The sequence below is a fragment of the Gallinula chloropus genome (assembly GCF_964237585.1).
Source record: "Gallinula chloropus genome assembly, chromosome: Z".
Taxonomy (NCBI): Eukaryota; Metazoa; Chordata; class Aves; order Gruiformes; family Rallidae; genus Gallinula; species Gallinula chloropus.
Window position 1 is genome coordinate 60,164,731 of NC_140089.1, and position 23,827 is coordinate 60,188,557.

General features: G+C 41.4%; 1 protein-coding gene across 1 annotated transcript in view; it reads right to left on the bottom strand.

Moving 5' to 3' along the window:
• SMARCA2 (SWI/SNF related BAF chromatin remodeling complex subunit ATPase 2) overlaps positions 1 to 17,164 on the bottom strand; it is a 110,870-nt gene extending 93,706 nt beyond the window's left edge. The window contains exons 1-3 of the mRNA XM_084278945.1: positions 17,038 to 17,164; positions 7,335 to 7,595; positions 824 to 947 (exon numbers count right to left, since the gene is read on the bottom strand). Coding sequence (XP_084135071.1) covers positions 824 to 947; positions 7,335 to 7,559 — 349 coding nt within the window. The 5' untranslated portion in view covers positions 7,560 to 7,595; positions 17,038 to 17,164. The remainder of the gene's footprint in view (positions 1 to 823; positions 948 to 7,334; positions 7,596 to 17,037) is intronic.
• Positions 17,165 to 23,827: the final 6,663 nt, after the last annotated feature.

A 23,827-nucleotide genomic window follows, 5' to 3' on the forward strand; every position in this document is an offset into this window, starting at 1 on the left:
TACAGGCTTTGGGGAGACTGGCTGGAGAGCTGTCAGGAAGAGAAGGACTTGGGGGTGTTGGTTAACTGCAGGCAGAATAGGAGTCAGCAGTGTGCCCAGGCAGCCAGGAAGGCCAATGGCATCTTGGCTTGTATCAAAAACAGTGTGGCCAGTAGGTCTAGGGAGGTAATTGTGTCCCTGTACTCAGCATTGGTGAGGCTGCACCTTGAGTACTGTGTCCAGTTCTGGGCTTCCCACCATAAGAAAGATATTGAGGTCCTGGAGCGAGTCCAAAGAAGGGCAACCAGGATGGGGAAGGGGCTGGAGGGCAAATCGTATGAGGAACGGCTGAGGGAGCTGGGGATGTTTAGTCTGGAGAAGAAGAGGCTGAGGGAGACCTTATCACCACTGACAACTACCTGAAGAGAGGTTGTAGAGAAGTGGGCAACGGTCTCTTCAGCCAGGTGACAGGAGATAGAACAAGGGAAAGTAGCAAGAAGCTGTGACAGGGCAGGTTTAGATTGGATGTTAGAGAAAAAAATTGTTACTGAAAGAGTCATCAGGGCCTGGAACAGGCTGCCCAGGGAGGTGGTTGAGTCACCTTCCCTGGATGTGTTCAAAAAAAAAGGTAAGATGAGGTACTTGAGGATATGGTTTAGCTTAGGATGGAATTGTTTGGACTTTTCCAACCTTGTGATTCTGTGATTCTGTAATTATTCACCTTGCCTGTGGTATCAGTTCAGCCATTCCAAATGCAGCTGAATGAAAATAATTGGAAAACTAATTGACTCTTTGTGGAATAAAGGGGCCCCAAAATGATACAGCATGCACAACATGTAGAAACCTTGGCTGTGCTGGTCCATTGGACTCTGAGGTGGGCCCATTCCAGGGTGAGGAGGTCGCATACTCTTCATGGAACCACAATGAACATCTTCAACCATTCCTTTTTCGTGCAAGCCATCCATAGACTGTGAAAACAAAGTAAGTATTTATATAGAGATGGTATATAAATCCACTACAAAAATCCAAATGACTTTAAATAAAAATCTAAAGAAATTGATAGAGAGCACAAACTTCTCTTATCAGTCCTTCAAAATAAATACAATGGGAAACTTTACCCTAGATCAGACTTCTGGGGAAGCACAGAGCACCGTTAGACTGCTTGCTCCTTGCTTCCTTTTTTGCCTTTATTTTTTTATTTTATATAAACTGTTTAGCAATGCCAGAAAGGCAAACTGTCCAAATACAAATGCATGAACTGCACTGGACTCATATTACAAAGCAGTGTAACACACACCAACTTATAAAAGTACAGTCTTTGGCTTGGCTCAATTATTTTTAGCCCAAACTTTGCCCTTTCAGTCACCGCTCTACTGGAATGCCCCAAACACTCTTTCTTTTCAAAAACAAAGATGACATTGCAGGACATAAATTCTTCTTTACAGTCAAAACCAGGGATAGCCTGTCAAGGAAGAGAATATATTCTACTCGAATATTCTACTCGAATACTTGAGCTCCCTACAGTTCCTGCTACCTCATTCACTCCTCAAAAACTTGTTCCCATGGTATTTGAAATGCAAAACAGGGCCAAATGCCTTCAGAGATTGAAGAGCAGACAGCTTGGAGTCAGAAAAACACACTGAAGGCATGCAGAGCCCTGGAAAATGCTCCATAATAGAAACTGGAGGACTCTAGATGTGAAAATAGGGGAAAAGTAACATCAGAAGGAAGATACCTTAAGAAAACTAAAAAGTTTTACTTGAAAGCAAAAATTATATAAGGTCCTTAACTAGGGAATAGATCATGCTCATTAATTTCTAACTTAGAGGTCTGCAAGGCTGGCAAAATAAAAAGCTGGCATCAGTTCTCTCTACAGTAACACACAGCTCTGCCCCTCTCTGTAACACACGCATGCCTGCACATTAAATACTGTTCTTGCAAACTGTACAGGCTTTGCCATCAGTTTTACCGAAATTCACACCTATTTATTGACAATTTCTCTTTAAAAACAGAAAACTGACTTCCACAGAAAACACAGGCAGTTAATAAAGAGTGTGCATGAAGTTACATCAAGAAATACAAGTACACTGTCATGTTTCTGCTTTTTGACCAACTTACTGCAAGAATCAATTTAAGAAGAACTAGATATAGGTCATCCTTTATACAAAAGAAAAAAAATACTTCTACTTTTTCATTTGTAAACCCTTCATATAAATATTCCAGGTACACTGGCAACAATCAGATTTGATTGGAAGTATATTTAAGTACTTTTTTTAAATCAGCATCTTTCAATGACTTGAATATATTTTTTCCTTATCAGAAAGTATGGGTTAGGAGGAGAAAAGTTATAGAAAAGGAGAAGTAAAATGGAATTTTGTATTTCATCAAATCATTTAGCTATCATGACAGTATAAACACATTTGCAAGAGAAGAACTTGTATCAGAAAAATACCCTTTACTTGAAAAGCTATTTTTGATGACAAGAACTTGGGCTATGAAGTAGAAATGTAAAGATAGATGACTGACAGACTAAAAATAGCTATCTGAGTAAATCCCAACACCCTCTCCTAAGGCATGAAGATCCCTTCCTCTCCCTTCATCCCTACTCACAAAGACAGGCAACCCAGAAGGGAGCACTCAGTTTACATTCTGCTTGCAGGAGCTGAATACTTCAGAAACTGCAACACCAGTAAAGCTGGATCCATTCCTATTTTATCATGGCATGTGTCAGGGCAACCGAGAGGAGGAGGACCCTGGAGGAAATTTGGTCTGATTTCCAGAGCAGAAGACACCAGCTGTACACATTTGTAGTGTTGATGCACTAATGGGTGTTAACTTTGAAACCTCTGTGAATGTAGGCAGGTCTGATGGGATAAGCTAAGATGGGATATAGCACTGATACTCAGGGCACTAGAAGTACCAGCATATAGAAAGTCAGGAAAGGAGCATTAACAAAGAGCAGCAGTAAGAGGGAAACAACTGTGTGGCCCTTCATAAGAGAATTTAAAAAAAAAACCAAACAAAAAAAACCCAACCCAGGAACAGAAAGGTAAAGATATGACCACACAAAAAATTATCAGTTTAAGTGTTTTTACTATCAAAGCTACAAAAGATGAAAATGGAATAAACTTTTTTGAATACACTAGTTGTACTGATCACAGTTCTGCTAATTTATGCAGAGGCTTGTATTTTCAATAATATTTTTCATCTGAAAGTCCTTCTGCTATGTATGGGAAAAGGCTATAAGAAGACAAGTCAGTGGAGTATTACAAGAACTAAAAAATAGTTATTTTTCATATTTTCTTTGAATCACGGTGTAATTACAGGGTTAAATGATAACTTTAGATCTAAGTAACAGGTTAAAACTTACAGAAAGGATCTTAGAAATAATGTGATTTCTAACCTATACTACCAATAAAGTACTATTACCACATTGGGGTGCTTGTTTTTATTCTTTTAGTATGACAGAAGGGAAACAGGAAGTTGTGACATATTCAACTGGGAGTACACATGACTCTTAACTGGTCTCTGTAAGTAAAGGACAAGCACAGAACAGGCCAGATATATAACCAGTGCTTCCAGAAAAGATAATGAGGGATGAGCTTCAACTGTATGCAAGCCCACACCTACAGACTTGGCAGAATTACAGACTTTACATAATGCCTAACGTATAAGGAACATTTTGCTTACACCGCTTCTACTCTGAATTTAACTAAGGTCTTCTCGCAGACAGCACTGCATCACAGTTTGACTTATTTCCAGGTAAACAGTCATATTATGGTGTATTCTTTTGTTTCCTTCCTTCTTAAAAAAACAAAGACACAAAACACTGGCTTTGATATTAGAGACTAAGATCAAGTGATTTCTTCTAGACCATGCATCCTTTATACAAAAAAAAAATTACACAGACCAAACAGCAACGTGTTGTCACATAACTGCATAGCGTAACTGAATGCATCACTGTTCGATGGCCAGACTGACTCTGGTTGCTCTTGCACTAGGGACTTGGCCAACAATTCTGCTGATCTCTTAAAAATCACTGAAACACCATTTTATATGAGGTCTCTGATGATTTTTCAAGGTTGACAAAAATATTTTGTTTTTCACTGATGTACATATAAAAATATGCAAGGAACATGGCTGTTTAATAAAAATGCTTTACTTCCATGAGAGAATTTTAATATTCTCAGAATGTCTAATGTGCACAGACCTACGATTCAACAATATTTGAAACAGGAAACCATTTACCTTCTGTTTTAATGGAATATCTGAGTGAACAAATGCTGTATTTATTAAAACAGACTATTTTTGTAGGAAAGTATTTTTTTCTGTCACTCACTTTTTTCCCCCCTCACTCAAAACCAGTAATATTGCCGATGAAATCATAATAATTTTTCAACAGCCAGTAATCATTTACAGTACACACCATTACAAATTCATAAAAGAAGTGATTACGGTTCAGGTTATAACTACATGGAAGAGAAAACAAACTAAGAACTCATCCTTCAAGTGATAACCATGCAAACTAAATAGATAGTGTGATAACCAACAGTTAAGCAGGTAAAATCATGTGGGCCAGCTCATGTGTAAGACATAGAAGACTGCATCTGTTCAGACTAAAACCATCTAATGCCATCTGCTACCTCCAGAGGAGCTCATATGTGGATGCTGAGGAAAAATAAGACTAGGGTAACCACATAAAAATGCTTTGCTTTAGTATCTTCCCAGATTCCAAATATTTTCTTCTCATGAGACTCTCTGAAGCTGTTACGGTTTGTTTACTTAGCAGTACCCCCCAACAGTCTTCCAAGTGTTTCTCCTTAAGTGTACCTGTCTTGCATCCAAGATATACCTCAGTAAAACCTGGAACTGTAAGAATTTCCCTGGCAATCTGATCAATATTCTAAATACCACTTATGAAAAATAGCTTATTTATAGTTTCTGCCAATCAAAAGTAAATTTTCCTATGAAAGTGTTTGTTGGTTACTAAGTGATTAAGTAGTCAAATTTCCATATTAACATTTGTTAAGTAAACATAATTTAGGAATTATGGCTTCTTTATTTATATCAGCCAGTGTTTTATCTATTATTGGATACTTTTGATTTTTATTTTTCATATGTTATATTATAACATTTCATATGTTATATATTCTAACAGAATGAAGGTATCGTGAATTTTACAAGAATTGTGTCCCACTGCATACATGGGATGTGTACCCCATGAGCAATTGCATAACTGGGACACAATTTGCGCAATCTCTCACTTTCCCTGCATTTCACAGGGAAAAAAAGTGGTATGTTACATCAGGATGTGAAAGTCAAACTACTTTGCATAACACTATCCAGAAAGAACATGTTTACTTGGTCAAACTGCAGGTGGCTGATCAGTTTTTCAATTACATGGAAGAACAGTCACATAGTATTTGTAAAATAGCCTAGAGACACCTTTCCACAGCATTTCTTAAACAGACCTGTCCCTCAAAGCACTATTTCTGGGTTTGCTCAGGAAAATAGACCACAAAATTGGTCTAGACTGAAAAAATAACCAAGATTTTGTTTTTCTTCACCTGGATCAGTTTGACTGACCCATTTTCTAGCTTAGTCACACACAAAAAGGTGCAGTGGAACTTGTGAAATGGCAACCTGGAGGACAGCAAGGCTGTGGCTGCTAAAATAAAGATTTGTGAAATTACAGCCTTTGTTCCACTATCGGAATCAACACAGAAAATGAAAGTAGTTTTATTACAATTATTCTGGTTAATCATCTTTTAATTAGCTATTCAGGCTCTTCACATTCATGGTACATTTTTCAAAACATTTCAAAACACGATTCAAAACTAGAATTTCTAGTCTCGCTCACTCAACTTCTCATCCTTCTGAAGTGTCTGAAAGAACTTAGTGGGATCACATTTGTTGGTTTGTTTTTATTGCTATCACAGCATTAAAAACAAGTTGAAAAACAGGATATAGCACCTAAAAACATCATGTATGGAGCGTTCAACCACTCAAATGGAAAATTTGTGGCGCTCTCTCTTCTGCAGAAGAAAGCAGAAAGAAACAAGAGAAATGAAGGAGGTAAAACTGGCTGTCTGTGAAGCTCAGGGAAATCACTACAGTCCTGGAAGCTTGAGCTGTAACTGACCCCAAAACCAAGGAAATGCCAATTGCAAACACCTAATCTGGCTAACAGCTAAATTACACATTTCAAGATACAAATGTAAAGGCTTTAGTAACTGAATGTACTGACATCTCAGAAATCATAACAGTTCAGTACAAAGGAGCAGCTGGATCACGGTCTTCATTTCAGCTGCTTTTACACTACTAGAAATTTTAATCATACATTTCTTCATGCAATAGGTAGCAGTGTCATGTCCCTACTGACTGGACAATGTTCTAATTCTTTTAATGAATGAAACTGATCCATATACAAAAATGGCAACTTGAAAAAGCTGCCAATTCATGAGTAAAATTAAAATATGCTTATGTTACTTTAGAACTATATTATTATTTTAAATTTAATTACTTTCTATGTGTATATAATGATTTCCAGTAGAATCAAAAATAGTTATCATAATGTTTTCAATATCTTAGCTCTGTAAGCTGTTAACACATATTTCTGAGAGTAGGACACCAGTGAAATTGAAATTATCCTAAGATCTAAATCTCTGGTGCACAACCAAATAAAAATGACAATATATAAAGAGGCAGTTCTCACAAAAGAAATTCCACACAAACAAATATTTCCTTAAAGCAAAAGACATTAATAACCTAAGCACACATGTAATTTTAAGTGTATGAAAATAACCACTATAAGCACTAAAATGCAATTATTCACATGCTCTAGAATACATAGTTTTAAATTCCTTCCTAAGATGAAGCCTTTACAGAATAACTTTGGGAAACCAAGTTTTTCATCAACATTAAAGAGTTAACAGATTTGCAAGCACATACACATTAAGAGTTAAAAATTATTTTTTTTAAAAAAGAAGAAGTCCATGCAAAACTAAAAACTACGCCAGAAAGGCGAAGAATATGTCTGGACCAAAAAAAGAAAAAAAAAGGCAGCAGTTAGAACTGTCTACCACAAAGTTTCAACACTAGAATTCTTTTTTTTCCTAGGAATATGTATCTTACTGAAAAGTATAATTTACAATGAAAATTTGCAAGGAACAAGGAAACTCTGTTTAATCTAATATATGCATCATCTTTAGTAAGACAGGAGTGTACCTGCAGTTTTTCAGGTGATACCATGTGTTACAGCACTTATGCATGTCTAAATGTACTATAAGTATTTTTTTCAATCTGTGGAGAGAACTCTAGGATAAAAAGATTCACTTTTAGTAATAAACTATTACCTTATGCATTTGGTGCATGCCTTCCTGTGGATAATCAGTAGGCCCCATTGTTGGCATTGGATGTGGGACACTGGGTGGACCAGGACTTGGCCCCATCATGCTGTGAACTGAGCCAGGAGATGGCCCTGGTCCTGGGCTAGGTCCTAGAATCGGTCCAGGTGAAGGTCCCGGCCCAGGGGAAGGACCAGGATGAGGCATGGCACCCGGGTCTGTAGGCGTGGACATCTATTTTCTGTCTCCTTTTCAGTTAGCAGAGTATGTCTAACAACAAAAACAAAACAAAAACAAAACCAGAATTTTTATGTGACATTAGGAGCATTGAAATATAACAAAATCTACTGGCAAGCATTACACACACACACACACACAAGCTGTCATCTGCAGAAGATGCTTAAGTGAACCGTAATATTGCACACTAATTTGACTGTCCTTCTAAAAGTCAGCTAGAAGAATAAGGATCCTGGTAGTTCAGTCAACTTCTGGATGTTTGTGCATTACTAATAGAGCAAAGCAACTACTACTATGCTACGAGAAACATCTACCAGAGACAATGGTGGTTCAACTGACTTGCTATCATCAGCTGTATCACGCAGGGTCAAGCACAGTACTACTAAAGGCAGGAAAACACCCAGACACCTCTGTAATATATGTGCATTCAGAAACCTCTCCCTAAAGGGATGTGACTGCACTGGGATTTGTACTTACAAAATTCATGTTAGCAACAAAACACGTATTAAAAACATTATTATTTCCTGTTTTTTATTTTTTTAAGGTAGACATTAATGCAGGACCTCTCTGGTTATCTCTGTATGCTTTCACAATATCACACAAAACAGACAACAGAAAAGACCATTATGTTGGGCTGAAGACTTGTAATTCACTCCAGGGGTTCTGCTGATGTCATAAGCCAGAATAGTGCATCTCAAGTGGCTTAAAAAACACTAAATGCCCTGAGAACAAATGACAACCTTTTACAGGCTGGAGAATCAACTATTATTTTAGTTTTATTTCCACATTCCTAGTAGAACAAATTGAAGCAGGCTACAGGAATTGAAACAATTCTTCACTTTTCCAAGAACTTCTATTAATGTCTAATATTGGGAACTCTTTGTTTACTAATGTCAGTGATGCAGCTGCCGTATTTTTACAAAACTGATTGTTGGTTAGTGCTACCAAAATCTGTTACTTTCTTGATGTTCCACACTCACAACAGCATCATTTTCATGTGCTTGATCATGCAGTGACCTCATTATCTGAATAGTTAAGCTGGCAGAAAAGTAATCATCTACTAAAAAAAAAAAAAAAACCAACCAAAAACCCAACACAAACCAAAACCAAACCAAACCAAAAACCTAACAAACCATCTAATCATTCAGGTTACTAAACTGATTTTCTGAACAGACAGATGAGTCCCAGTGCAAGTATAATGAAGCAAGTAGGATCACCACTTTCAGCAGTAGACTTACTGCTAGCAATCAGGGAATTAAAAGTTTACAGAACTGATCCTCTTTCAAGAGCAAGAGTCTTTACTTATCAGAACCCACACAGAAGATAATATGCCACTACCTCAAGCCCATTTTAACTTAGTTACCCCCAATTACCTAATCATTCTGTCAGAATCAAACCCTGCTTTGTAACTTTTGCTTATAAAGTCCCTTTTGTTATATTTTAATAGCTACTATTCTCTTCTGATTAAAGGCAAAAAAACCTGAACTCATTTAAAAAGAATATCCCCACCTGATATAAGCTACCTTGGGATCCTGCTTCCTTCCAAGACAGAACAGGGATATGTCTATGAAGCTTCCCTGTTCAAAACAAAACACTGTAGTTGCTAATTAGTCCCCTACAGCCCCACATTACCACAAAAGGAATCAAGTTATTAAATGGTCACGGCTTCATACACCATGCCATATCTTCCTGTAAGAGCCCTACCATGTGGCTGTAGGAACCAACATCTCCACAAAACAAAGAGGCAACCATTACATTGCAAAACAAGACCTACACTCTCACCTTTGACTCTTTCTCTTCCTTGTAACCCAAATTCAGTCAAGGCAGAACCTAAGAACACTACTGCTATCCAGAGAAAAGTATAGTGAACCATAACACAATCAATACAAAACTACCATCAGTATACTGTAACACAAAATATCCAATTTCACAAAAGACGTCTACCTACATCTGTGCATTAAAATGGGTATAAAAGTCTCCCTATTCACCTCTATTTCAAATTCAACTTCCAGTTCTCATAAAAAATAACTGGCTCCAGTCACAGCTTCACTAGTTACACTGTTATTTAGACACACATTAAACATGTCTTGTATGATTTTTTTTAATTAAAATTTAATGGGCTAGCAAGTGTCCAACCTGTGAAAAACATTAATTACTGGAGGGAAAGTTGCATCTTACACCAGACCAAGTCCTTTCACTATCCTTCTGTAAAAGCATATGAACTGACCTAGTCCTATATGTGAATTGTCTTAAACAGATTCATATTGAGAGATTTTTGTTGTATCTAGAACACACTACCATAAAAAAAAAGAAAGTACTTTATAGGATCTATATCAGGAGAACATATATTAAGAAATACTACCTGAACACAAGTAATAAATCTTGTCCAAAGAGACCCAGAGACATAAAGAGACAAAGCAATTTTCTCTGGCAATAGTAGTCCATGAAACTAAAAAAAACCCAAACAAACCAGCCACTGCCATACACCAGAACACGATACATGGTTCTCTCAACTAAGGATCTATTCAAAGAACAAAACTGCTAAAAATCTCATGATTTAACATATTGCAAAACTAGCTTTGTTTATATTTACTAAGACTGTATAAAAAACTTAGAAACAGGCACCCTGCTGTTCTTAAAATTCAGTAAGAGCTCGATATCTAATTTCTCTTGGCCCTTACAAAAGTCTCATTAAGGTCAAGGCAAAAAATCTACTAAGAGGCAACAAGTGCAATAGTTCCATCCAGACAACATTGCTATTTGTTTGGCTAAATTCTGGTGCCTGTAAAGAAATACGCAAAAGCAAACCAAACTCCTGCCAAAGCCAGTGTCAACCCATTTGTCTGGACTACATTTTCATGAGCAGTACCTGTTAGAACTACAAAGTGAGGAAGAGAAAGGAGGAATAAAAACCCTAAGTGCTTCTATCAGATTATAAGGACTTTAATAAATTAATAACAAAACAAACAAACAAACCCCACACCACCACCCCCAAAAAGACAATCTGATTGTCTCAAATGATAGGGCTTTGTCACAATACCAGGTCTGCTGGCCCTGATTCTCAAATGTGTTACATACTTCCCAATTGTTTCTGCAGTATCCAATCTTAACATTTCCTCAAAATACTCATGGGAGTAGTATTATTCACATAACTTCAAATAAAACCTCTCCTTTCTTTAACTGTAATCCTTTCTCACTTCTTAGGGTTTTTTTACAACAACATCATCAAATCTTTTTTTGGGAACAGCCCGACATGGAACTAGTGGGGATTGAATTGTGGTGTATCACGCAGTTCTTCCTATGGTCCTGGAGAATTTTTCCGCCTCTGCTGGACACACCAGAGTAAAGGCAGAGGAAAAAAAAAAATCTATCATTGTCAAGATAACTTCAGCCAGATGCAAAAAGAAGGAAGAAGAGCCACTAAACTAAGAACTGAAGCTGCAGAGACAAGACTTCAGACATCTGCTCAACTATTTCTAAATCAAATGGTTTAAGACAGTGAATATCTGCATTACAAAGAATTTGTGGGAATGTTCCCCAAGTGTAAATGTTTCTGCACTATCACTTTATATGCACCTAGACTGTTTTCTAGTTATAGCTAATTTTTTGTATAATAGGATGTCCATCAACTCAATGTTCCAGAACCCACAACATCCAAGCACATCATACATACTTTGGTACTAACCTGCTACCAACCCAAAGGTAACAAAGGCACAGATTTCTTCCACACGAAGGAAGCCTACAATATTAGTATATCCAAAATAAAACACAGCAGTTAAACTAGTCGCATCACTTAGGAATGCAAAAGCAGCTGGATACCCAAAGAGATCCAGTATAAACACCTCTGACACAGGGCACACACCCATCAAATCGAAGAACAGATGTAGCAGTAGGCACTTAGGATTCTTCTAGCTGCTTCCCTTCACCATCCAATAAAACTTCTGCCTTTTCACGACACAGTCAACCCAAATTGAACTTCAGCCAGGGCATTTTGGCTGGAACCCCTGCCTTGTGATAAGTAGCGGAAAGCAAGGAAACTGCACCACTTAGATCTGATGAAAAGGAAATGTGGATCCACACAGCAGCCACACATAGACTGCAAAGCAGACTGTAACTCTGCCTTTGCCGAAAAAATAATTACCATCTACTCTCCCCACATGTCCAACTGAAGTAATGATTCACGAGTGGCTTTGAAAAGACATACTGTGAAACTGCGATACACTACAGGCTAAAGGAGTTATCTTTATTACACTACCACAGAAAACACAGAATTATACTGTCAATGATTTGTAGTATTGGCTTAATCTGCTAGCCATAATCAAATGAAGATGTTAAAAGTTTACGAAATCATTAATAATGACAGCAGTTCATACCAATGAAAATAACTCAAAATGCTTAGAAGCAAATCAGTGGGTTTTTATGATACAACCCCACAGGACACAGAGTTAAGATTTATTAGGATTTAACTATTGTCATTTCATCAAACAATGATTCTATTAATAAACAGGTTTACATAAAACAATAGATCAGCGGGAGAAGAGTTGAAGATTCAACTAATATAGATCAGTTACTCAGTTCACATAAGCAAAGCCAAACAGTAATACCAACAGCTGAGAGACTCTGCCTTTGCATACTCTTTTACGTGACTTCATTGTCATTTCAAAACCTTCTGGAAGGGAATTTGCAGTGTAAACTACAAACAACAAAATCAGAAATGCTGCACCTTAGTTGCTTATCCAGACATTCAGGCCAAAGACAAAAAGTTCTGGACACTGCTTTAGGCGCTTGTTTGGCTGTCTACCAAAGACTGCCCTCATGCGCTCCTGCAGAGCCAGCAGAATAGATGGTGTGCTCACAACAAAACCTTCACTGTGGAGTCACTCAGCATTAAGTCTCCATTCCACATAAAAAGTCAGTTTACTATGGAACTCCTACATTCAACCCCTTTAAAATATTCTTGCAGAAATTCCTATTCTTACTTTGTAGCTGTTTTGACTTTCTCATAAAGTAAATTCTCCACTGCTCTCAACTTCCAGCTTACTTTCTTAGGAAAAAATATGAGCACCAAGAAATGACTGGCCAACTGCTGGGTATTCAATGTACTACAGTCAAAAGGCATCGTCACAAGCCACAAGTTCATACAAGTCAGACTAAACTATGCCACCAAGCCTTTCAATGAAGAGGCTAAAGCATAGAGGTATGATTCTTTCTCGTGGCTTTGCTGCAGAGGGCAACTGCATTCAGAAAGAGGAGGGCATACAGCTGCAGTCAGAAGTTTTAATTGACTGCTACAGTCATGGCAGACAAGTCTATGTTTGCCATGTGGGTAGATTCCACTTGGGCACAAAAAACCTGACTTACGACAGCACTGACTGGTTACAGATCAAGTTTCCATACCATGACCTTTACTATGTATATTCATCAGAGTTATTGAACATCCTCACATTAGATTCTAAAACACAAAAGCCATAATGACAGGTAGGGAGAAGGAAGGGTATTATTAATGACGGGGTTTTTTTTACTTAAATGAAGGAGCAGAGGAAGAAAGGAGGGGACTTTTACATACAAGTTACTTATGGTAAAATATCAGTGAAGAAAAAATGGTACAGCTTCTGTAACAACAAAAGCTCCTTTTAACATTATTCCCAAAGGTCTCAGCTGTGAATGATCACCTAGGTGCTCTATCAAACGGAGACAAAGAGGAAAATGTTTACGCCTAAGTTGATGTCTTTACACGTGTCAGCAACAAATAAAACTATTTAGTTTTAGTTGTCTTCTGCTATACTTCGTTGTCTTCTGCTATAATTGCAAACTGCATAGTATATATAGAAATCCTTACATAAAAGGGTTTCTTTCCCTTATTCACCCTTCCTTATTTTATCTTGCCAATTAGGCATAGACTTTTCTCTGCTGCTACAAGTGATCTTTATGTTAGTGTTACGATTACTAGAGGATCAAAGAAACGAACAGCTAAACAAAGTTCAAAAGAGGTGAAGGTCAAGGAAACACTCTTTACACCCAGACAGCATAAACTGTGGCAAGAAAAGACAAAAAAAAGCATAACCATTTTCATTAGTAACTTGCAGAAGTATTCTCAGTCATATGAAGAATGAAAAGTCTTCTGAAAAGGATCACCACTTCACAGCAATATTACTAATCAAGACCATTGAAACTGGAAGTAAAAGTGCAGATGGGTTTTAAAGTTGCTGCTGTGCACATTCTGACCTTAACTTCAAAAGTCCTACAAAAAATTGAGAAAATATATCCGTATATATTAATTTCATACAGATCTTTGTCAAGAATATATTTAATATAACAGAGCTGGCTGGAGCACTTTTTTTCCTGTCAATTTTCAAGCCTCAGGTGCCGGTGAAAGCATTTTTCAAACTTGACAAGGAACACACAGACCACTTCAGAAATGAACAAAAGATCTAAGACTGCTTTGAACGCGCTCTTCTGGCGCACGTTCTGTGAACCACCACAGAAATACTAGTCTTAAGTATTTAATGAAGCTTTACCCTCACTTCTGTGACGTCCACATATGCTGTAAAATACACTTAACTATAAAGTTATTTTTGAACACTTATTGTATGGATAATATTTTTGCTTTCTATTACTTATGGGCATGAAAATTTGCCTCCAATCCTATCCTTCTGGTACACCGTTGTTTTTTTTTTCTTTAGAATAACAAAAGGAAAAGAGAAACAAAGTCAGTAATAGGGCAATTACGTTCCCAAAGAGAAAGTGTGCCTTTATTTGCACAACAATACTAACTTACACAGAAGAGACTGCCCCACCCCAAACGTGTAACTGGTATACTCCCAAAGGAATTAAAATCTGGTACAATGCTGTCTGGGTCTTAGAGACTGCGGTTACAAGCAAGTAACACTGAAGAAGTGTAAAGTAAAACAGAAAAAGAATATAAACAGAACAACAACTTGTTACATATCCCCTATTTTTTATAGAAAGCATGAGGAACGCTTGAAATTGTGAAAGAAAAAAATTTTAAATCTGTACAGCTTCGTCAGTTGGTTATTTAGCTACCTACCTAAAATATTCACCATAAGACATCTTAAAGCAGAGCTAATTTAAAGTTTGGACAGTCTGAGCAAGCAGCGGATACCAAGGCAATCCAATTTCAGTGAGACCTATGCAGTCATGCTGACACCTAACCACTCTTTCCCTGACCATAATGCACGCTTAGGAGGAAAAAATAACAAACCCAAATAAATAAGGACAACCAGTTAACGCGCTTCCGAGGAGTTTAGAAGAGCTGTAACTTTTCCAGCCGTGAGCCGTTTGTTGTCCGTTCCAACACCATAAATTTGGGCGGGGGAAAGGGGGAGGAGACAAAAACTCCATTTTCCCCCGCACCACGGACATAATGAAACGCAGTCGGGCGGGGGGGGACGGACACGGCACCATGTGTTCGCGCGGGCACACGGCCGGCCGCACGACACGGAGCGCTTGCGAAGGGTCGGCAGCGGGCCGCCCGCTTCCTCCGCGGCAGCGCTCTGCCTCGGCAGCGCCGCGCGGGTCTTCCGGCCCTGACGGGCGGCGCGTAGGCCTCAGCGCCGCGCCGCCCCGCCGCCTCCCCCAGCGAAGGCGCCGCGGCGGGCGCGCACGAAAAGCGTAGCTCTATTCTCCACCTCCGGCCCTTCTTAAAAGTTTTTGCCCCCTTCAACAAGCTCTGAGACGTCCCTGCCCGGAGATCCAGCCCCGCTGTCTGCTTCCTTAAACCCCCCCACGAAGCAATGGCTGCGTCGCTCCCGGCGGCGGGCCGTGCAGGGCCCCGTACCTCGACGGCGGTGGAAGGGTGGAGGTCGGCGACGGCAAGCTGGCGACCAGCCGGGAGCGTGCCTCACAGCTGGGCTGGGCCCGTGTCCCTGCCGCTCCTTTCTTCCGCCACCATGTCACGCCGACCAAACATGTCTGTGCGCCTGTGTGTGGCGGCGGTGACTTCCTAATCCTCCGCTGCCGCCCGCACAGGCAGAGGGACGAGAAAGGCCATCCCACACCGCCACCGGCTTGCCGCCGCCTCCCTCTCCCCCGCGGGGAGCCCGCAGACAGGCTCCGCTGCCCTCCTGCCCCACCCAGGATCTAGCTGCAGCAGCGGCCCGCAGCTTGCCCCCGCCTCCAGTCGGGGAAAGAACTTTTCCAGGTGCCGACCACCGCCGTCCCCTTCTCCCAGCGGAGCGGGCAAGCCGCGTCTACCTGAGCATCCGCGTGTGCATGGATCCTCGCTCCCGCCCGACACGATCGGAAAAAAAAAAATAAAAAGATTTCCGCGCACACCGGAAATAAAAAGCTTTTTGCTTGGAAGGCGATTACAAAATTGCAAGCGCATGTTTTGTGCTACTCTGCTTCGTCGACTGCTGCGAGGCGGGGGGGGGGGGGGGGGGGGGGAAAGGGTGCAGAGAAAATAGAGAGAGGGGAAATAACAAGGGATTTCGGGAAGTAAATCGCGACACCTTTACAGCAAGAGTGTCTGACTGCACAGTTAAAGACAGAGACCGAAAAGCAACAGGACCCGCAGCCTGTCGGGCGAAGTCCCAGCCCCCATCTCCTCCCCCCTCCCCGGTGCGTGTAGTGCTTGTGACAAGCAGGCAAGGAGATTATCCGGATCATGGCATCCCTGGCTCTGCCGGGTAACGCCGCTACTTTCACAGGCAAGACCGCTCCCCGACGCACCATCTTCCTCCGTCCTCATGCCTCCCCACTTCCCCTTTCTCGGCCGGGTCTACGTGAGCGTGTGCCACAGCGGAGAAACAACCCCACCGCAACACACTCTCCCGCCGCCGGGCACTCACAACTTCACCCTGCCAACCCCCGGCAGCCGCCGAAACGCAGCACACCAGGCGGGGCAGCAGGCGAGGCCGCCCCCGGCCCACCGAGCTGCCCCGGGGAAAGAGGAGGAGAAGGAGAACATACTGTCGCTCCCCCGGATCTGTTTCTCTGCCGGTCGCGCCGCGCGGAGCTTGCGACACGCTCGCTTGATCGCAAGACCCGGGGTGCCACGAACCACTCGTCGTGTCCGGGCGAGCCCGCCGGTTGCGCCGGTGCGAAGCGCCGAGCGCCCCGCCGCACGCCGCGGCACGGCGGTAACAGACGCGCGGGCACGGCGCCCCGCCGCTTCCCGGTACCTCCCGCGGGTGTCACTGACTCACAAGTCAGGCACAAGCGACGCCTCGGGGGTTTTTCCATCACAGCCTCCCACCCCGGAGACTTGCATCGTTATTGTTCAAAAAATACCGGATCAAAACTTTCTTCTCCCCACCCACTGGGAGATGTAAATATTCGGGAGGGCCGGGCGCCGGAGTAGGTGGGGAGAGGAAGCAGGTGGCACCGGGAGCCAGCGGGAACGTTCCTGGGGAAGGTGGGCACGGAGCGTACCAGCGCGATCACTAACAATAAAGGACGGCGCAGGCACCGCTGTCAGGGACGGGGAGCGGACCGAGTTGCAAGTTACATCTACCTTCCGCCGTGCTGGATGTCGCTCCTCTCCCCCTCGGTGAGTCATCCGAGTCCGGAACCGGAGTGAGGGACTAGATTATGAACATGACTTCACTGATGACAGCCATTCCCTCCTCTTACTAAACTCCTGCCCCTCCTCCGGCCCCCTGCCACCGCCTCTCCTCACAGCCACCATCGCTCAGGAAGCGGCGTTTCTATTGGTTTGAGGGCTAAGGAGTGCCCGCCCCCTGCTCGGACAGGATGGCCTTATTGGTGTTGGTTTGCTGTCACTCGCTCGGGAGGCTGGGTGGGAGGTGTTGAGGAGCGTGGTGTATGGAGACCGTTGATTGAGTTTGCGTGTGCCCGCCTGCTGAGGGCTCCCGCTTGTGTGATTGCCGTGTAGTGGCGGGGCGGTTTGGGCTACGACTCGGGGGCGTTTTTGGCGCCCTCTCACCACTCCCCGGCTCGGATGCCCTAGTAGGAGGTGTGGGGAGGAAAAGCGCCGTCCGTCTGGGAGCAGTGGTAGAAGAAGTCGTGGGTGTAGTTTGAGGGGAGGCGAAGAAGGTGCTGGAATTTCGTCGTGTTGCTGCCCCGGCCTGCCGGGGCTAGCGCGTTGCGGCTGGGAGGGGGTCAGGGAGGAGCCACCCTGCGCTGGGGTTTCCTTTACCTGGCGGGGCGAGGGGAGGGTACCCTCTCCCGCCCTTTAAGGAACAGAGCGGGGGAAATGACAACAAGCGTGGGAGAGCGCTGTCGGGCACCCCGAAACTTTACATACACTCCACCCGCCACCCCCCCCCCACCGCGCCCCCAGCCCCGTGCCCCGTTCGCCATGGCGGAGGATGCCGAGAACATTGTAGCCGAACCTGCCTGTTGTTCAGGCGAGCTCTCGCTCCCGAGGCCGCCCGCGAAGAAGCACTTCCGCGGCTAGCGCCCGCCCGTTTGGCAGGCACGTCTGCTGCTCGTCGCCGGCCTGGAGGCGGCTTTTGGGAGAACTCGCCAGATACGATAAAGTTGTGTGAGGGGCCGAGGTGGATCTCACCATCTTTCTTAGGGATAGGAAGGGTAAATGGCGCAACCGAGTGTGTTCCGTCTCGCTTGCAGCTTTTTAACGCCGGGTTTGGAGCCACGCTTTCAAACTCGGCGTGCCGGTGCTTAATTTTTTTGTTTGGTTTTTTTTTTTTTTAACGCTGTAGATCTTATACCCGGTTGCAGAGCTGTCGCCTTGTTTGTTTGTGGAAGCTATACTTGTTTAACGCGGCGAACGACCACGTACTTCATTAAAGAAATGGGCCTGCCTGTCCTCAGGGTTTTGGTTTGTTTGTTTGGGGTTTTTTGTTGGGTTTTGTTTTTTTTTTTTGAACACAAGCTGTAAAATCGACTTAAAACCAAAAGGCGAAGCTTGGTTCTATGCAATTACGTATTTTCTTTACTTTGTCACGTGGGGAGGTATTTGCCGCTGTATTTGCCTCCTACGGCGGGCTTTGCCTTGTGCCATGAGGTAACAGTGCCAGGAGGAGCTCCACTATTAAAATCGGCAGCTACTACGACCGTTCAGGCTAACAGGATTTTAACTCTGCTGTGGCCAGGTGGAGTAGCTAAGGTCCTGAAGCAATGCTGGAAGCACCGAAAGTACCTCCTCGTCATGAAGTGACAGCTGTTGTTTACGCGGTGTTTAGCTTGGGGCTTTTCCACTGGTTGAATGGGAGAAGTATCTCCCAAGTTGCAATGCTGACAGTACAGTACTGCTGTGGGCTTACAGGGTGGTACGAACTGCTGAGCTTCATCGTTGCTTGTGAAGTAGCTACCAAAATGACGAAAGATAAGGGTGTAAAATAATTAGTGTAACTGGACAGCACTGAGTATGCAGAGGCAAAAAAAAAAAAAAAAAAGCTGTATTCTTAATTAGCTGTTGTCCGTGAAAAATGCTTGGGAACAAAATCAAAATATACAAATACAAAATAGCCAATATAATTTTGTAAAACTTCTAATCCACAAGTAATTTAGAGGTTTGATTTTAGTTTTGTCTTACATGAGTTGCAACCCAGTGTCTTACAGATAAAATAATGTAGTTAACGTTCTTGGGAAGTGATGCCAATGGAAATAAAAGGGGTAAAGGGATTGTACCTTTTTTTCTTTTTGTCTTTTTTCATGCTGTACTGTAATTCTCATTAGGCTTTTTTTTTTTTTTCCACTATTCCCTAGAGTAAATCTGAGGGCCCTTTGACTATCCTCTATCCAAAAGAAAAAACAAGGCTTAAATAATGGAGGGGAAGATTCTTTGCAAAACAGCTCAACTGCAGCACTCAAACCATTCTAAACCAGCTCAAACCATTCTTTTTGGTAGAAAGTGTACGGGGGGGGGGGGTATGAATGAAAAAATAATCTTTCAGGCAAAAGAATAAAAAAATTTGCATTTGACTGGGATAAATTTGCCTACGTTTAGTTAATAATTCTGCTTATTTTGTTAAGGCTGCAGTGGCCAATTTAATTTTGGAGCAACAAAATCTCCAGTTGAATGGGCATTTTGTTGATGTCAATCTGAATGCTTTTTGTGTTTTGATGAAGTATCATTTAATCTCCTTGTAGCCTATATTGAGGCTTTTGTCAAGGCAGGCATATGTTCAACTGATGTCAAAATATTTCCTGAAATTGGTAGGATCGATAAGAGTTTACTATGAGACATGGACAGCTGAAATTTCATGCATAATGAATATGCAAACATGGCATATTATCACATAATAAAGGATAAATCCGTTCTCCCCTGATTGATTTGTCCAGCTTAGCAAAAGGAGAAAAGGATGAGCCCTTAATTGAACTAATGCCTTGGATGGTGCCAACAACAGCAAACTTGCGCATAAAATTTTTAAACTAGATGAAATTACCACAGTGAAAGAGGTGCCATTTTGATTAGCTAGATGTGGTGACATGAAACTAAAGCTCGTTCACGTGAGGGATGATACCAATATAGTTAAAGCTGTTTAGAAACTGATAGATGAGTGGAAGTCTTGCAGGATGCCTGTACACCAAAAGAAGGTCATTACTATCAGGTAGTTGCAGATGTGTACAGCAGATACTTATACCTCAGGACCCCTCCTGTAATACTTTGTGGTGATATTTCTCTGTTTGGTGCCAACTCTCTGCCAGAGGTTGCAGCCACTGAAGCAGAAATGGCAGCATTTTGTAGTGCATCAGCTAGTTCCTAGCAAAGTCCGGATGGCTAAATGAGGTGGCCAGTAAAAATGGGTTTGAGCTAGAATGTTCCATGAAGATTGGTTAATGCTCAGGTTTCATATAAACAACAAAACAGAACAAAAAGATATTATTTCATATATGTTCAGGGAGGTCATCAGCAAACAAACTTAAGACTTGCCTTACAGAAATGTACAACTTTTTGCTTATGTTTATTTCTTTAGTGGGTAGTGTTTGCCTCTAAAATCAAAGAGAAAAAACATACATGTTTGAACTTTAATCAAAGTATTTGAAGGTGAAAATGGGGTAATGGCAAGATACTTCTGCAGCTTTATAGTGAGGTAAGTTCATTGAGGTGTCATCACATGGGGAAGGAAGACTGGCCTTTGTGACTTTGCTGCAGTAGGGTGGAAGTCTCTTGTACACTGAGGTAATTTATGTGTCTTGGGTAACTAACAAAAAAAAACAAGGGTTCTTTTGTTGATTTTTTGTTTTTTTTTACTAAGCAGTGAAGGTAAACTCTGTTTTTACAAGAATATCACTTCCAACTTGATTTTACTGAATTCTGTCTTGAGCATTTGTGAGTTTCTCTGCATTTTCTTGACATTATTTTAAGTTCTAATCCTCTCTTCTAGGGTCACTAGCTTTGTGTGAGCTGCAGACTCTATAAACAAACTGATCGCCAAAGTAATTTAAATTAATATTGAATAGAACAATGCTCAGAATAGATTTCTCTGAGATTCTGAGGTGTCCTCAGTTATTAAGTACTCATTCATGGGTGCTAACCTGTTCAGTTTCTGGCATCTTTTGCTATGTTTTGCTAAGGTAATCCGTTTCTTAGGTCAGGCTATGCCTAGCCTGTTGAACTGCCTGCTGGAAGTGGTCAAACAACTTTTGCTTAGTGGGGCAAACCCAGGATTCTGAACTGGTTCCAGTAGTTCTGAGAGAGGCCCTTTTGCTGCTCTACTTGTGGTTAGTAGTGCTCCTACTGCAAATGTGAACTTGCCCGTCTTGAAAGAGACTCAGTGTTTGTCTCTTGAGCACAAGAGACGGAAGTCAAGTCACTTGTGTTATGCTTTCTTCCCTGTATATGTTCCTTCAGTGCTGTTTATGCCAGTGTCATGTACCTAAGAAATACTCAAATGAGAGCTCACTGTTTCTTACAAAATTCAAGAACCACTCCTTCTTAGGCTCCTCTTCTCGAAATACGGACATGGTTTTGTCCAGATACAAGTATGATTAAAACAGTGGAATCAAAATAAGGTGAAATGTGGCCCAAATTTTTAAACAGCTTCTAGCTTCGTAACACAAAAGATGGGATACACTTTTACTGACAACCAAGGGTGGGGGGTGGGGAGACACAAAAGAATAACTCACACTCTGAAGAGGAAAAAGTAGAGATTTTGGCCTATTTTCACAGTATTATTCTGTTTCCTGTGTTCTCAGGTGTGAGACTACAACGTGGTGAATCTACAAGCAAAGTACAGGTTTTGTCAATGTAATTCTGTTTTGTTCTGTGAATAGTAGAATATGTTTGCAATTTTGCAATCATGGCATCTTTTTTCACATAATAGCACTTACCAAGTAAGAGTATAAAATTTGCAGTATGTTTTAAGTCAACCCAAACAAAAGTCTGTTTTGTATCAAGTAGCAGAATATGTTCAGATTCTCTCCTACTTAAAGGTGTAACTCTTGAGACAAGTCCAAGAACTTCTCATTAACCTTCATATCAAAAATGTATTTTATAAAAAAATCAACCCAGTGGGTATAGTGATAAGGGAAAACAAAACAGTAAAGAGGGTAATGGTCAATTATTTCAGCATTTGTTAAATATATTTCCAGTGTGCAAGGGCAGTTTTGACATGTGTACTATAATTCAATTTCCGTGGATGAATGACAGCTGTCTGCTCAGTTACACAATTTGATCAGAAAGGCCAAAGGCAAATAGCAGACTTGGGATGTGTAAGCTTCTCCAGATGCTATCAAACACCTAGATAAATTGGGACCATCTCTGCTGTCATTCAACATGTAGAATAATGGCAAGGTACAGCCTAAGGTTCTGTTCATTCTCGCTTATGAGCTCATTGTTAGCTGTTACAGGTAAGTCAGACTCTGGAGATATTTTTATTTTAAGCTTTTTCCTCACCAAATAAGACTCGTGAACATGAAATACAGCTGCTTGGTAAGAAAAGTACCTGATTTAAGGTGTGGAGTTTGATTTTTGCTAGAACATACTGGTCACATCAATATGCAGACTTTCCTAGTTTTGTTTTCACACATTGCTTAGGGTATAAGAATGGTTTGATTCCGTTTTAGTCTGTTGATCTTGAAGCCAAAATAAATAATTTGCTGTGGAACCATGTACAGGATACCCCTAGATTTAGCTATTTCAGTGGAAGTGTCAGCTTCTGCTGCTGCTTGTAGTGATTTCCCAACACAACAATTCATAGGACCACTCTGATACTGGAAATGCAGATACATCACGTTAATTTTGACTGCAAGGTAAATGGTGAGAGCTGACCCATCAGATTCTTCTGTAGAGACAGGAGAAAAGAGAATGCTCCTGGAATTGGTCTACTAGATCCTTAGATATTTGTGGTGATAAGCTACTGTCAGAGGCTTGAGTGTGCTGTTCTAGTGTAACCCATGGTAGCTGAGGTGCGGTCATGGCACTGCTGCTGAGCCAAAAACATGGAAATGCTGATTTTTGCTATTGTCGGGGGATGTGAACTAGGACAAGGTGGTCTTACAAAGATGTGGAAGAGCAGCTTGTTCTGAGGGTCAGTTGAGGATTGGAACACCTTGGAAACAGCTTTTCCCTTGAGAAGGTGTGGGGTGGAACTGGATCTATATGCTGAAGGCTTTAAAAACAGGCAAATTAGTAAACATGCAAGATTCAAAGACAAAGTTACTCCTTTAAGAGAACATTAAAGGGTAGTGGTGACTGACCCAAATAAGAAAAGAGATTCTGTTGCTGTCCATTTCACAAAGTCACCCAATTCTTTTGTTGAACTGAAACTAGAGCCTACTGAAAAGGTGGCATCCTGGTGGCTGGGACACTCTTTTCCTGGCTGGCAAAAGGCAGAACTATCTGTGTGCTGCAGTTTGCTGCAATGCTTCTGAGACAGTCCTACAGCTCTTTCCAAGCACAGGTGAAATGCAAGCTCTTTAACGCTCAGGTGAAATGCAATATATGTGAGACACCATTATGTAAATCCAGAATACCTTGTTCTGGTCACCTGTTTGCTTTTTAGGACTTGTAAAAGCCTGTATCAGTGTGAAAGCCACTAATTGTGTCTCAAACATAGATGTGTCTAGCCTCATGCTTTTTTCCCAGAGAGAATAATTTTGATGAAAAAACCGTGTGCGTAGGGCTACAATCTTGATTTTTTATTTTTTTTTTCCCCTAAACAAGCCAAGTTTGAACAATGTGAAAATACCCTGTTTCTGGTAAGATGCTTAGAAAAGTTAAGTTTTGTGTAAAAGGCTGATATCAGTCATTTCAAATACTTCTGTTAGCAACTGTCAAGAAACAAATTATTTTATTTCACTTTCTCTAGAAGGTATAAAATATACACATTTTACCAACCCTCCTAAATTTCTGATAATTTACCACTTCCCAA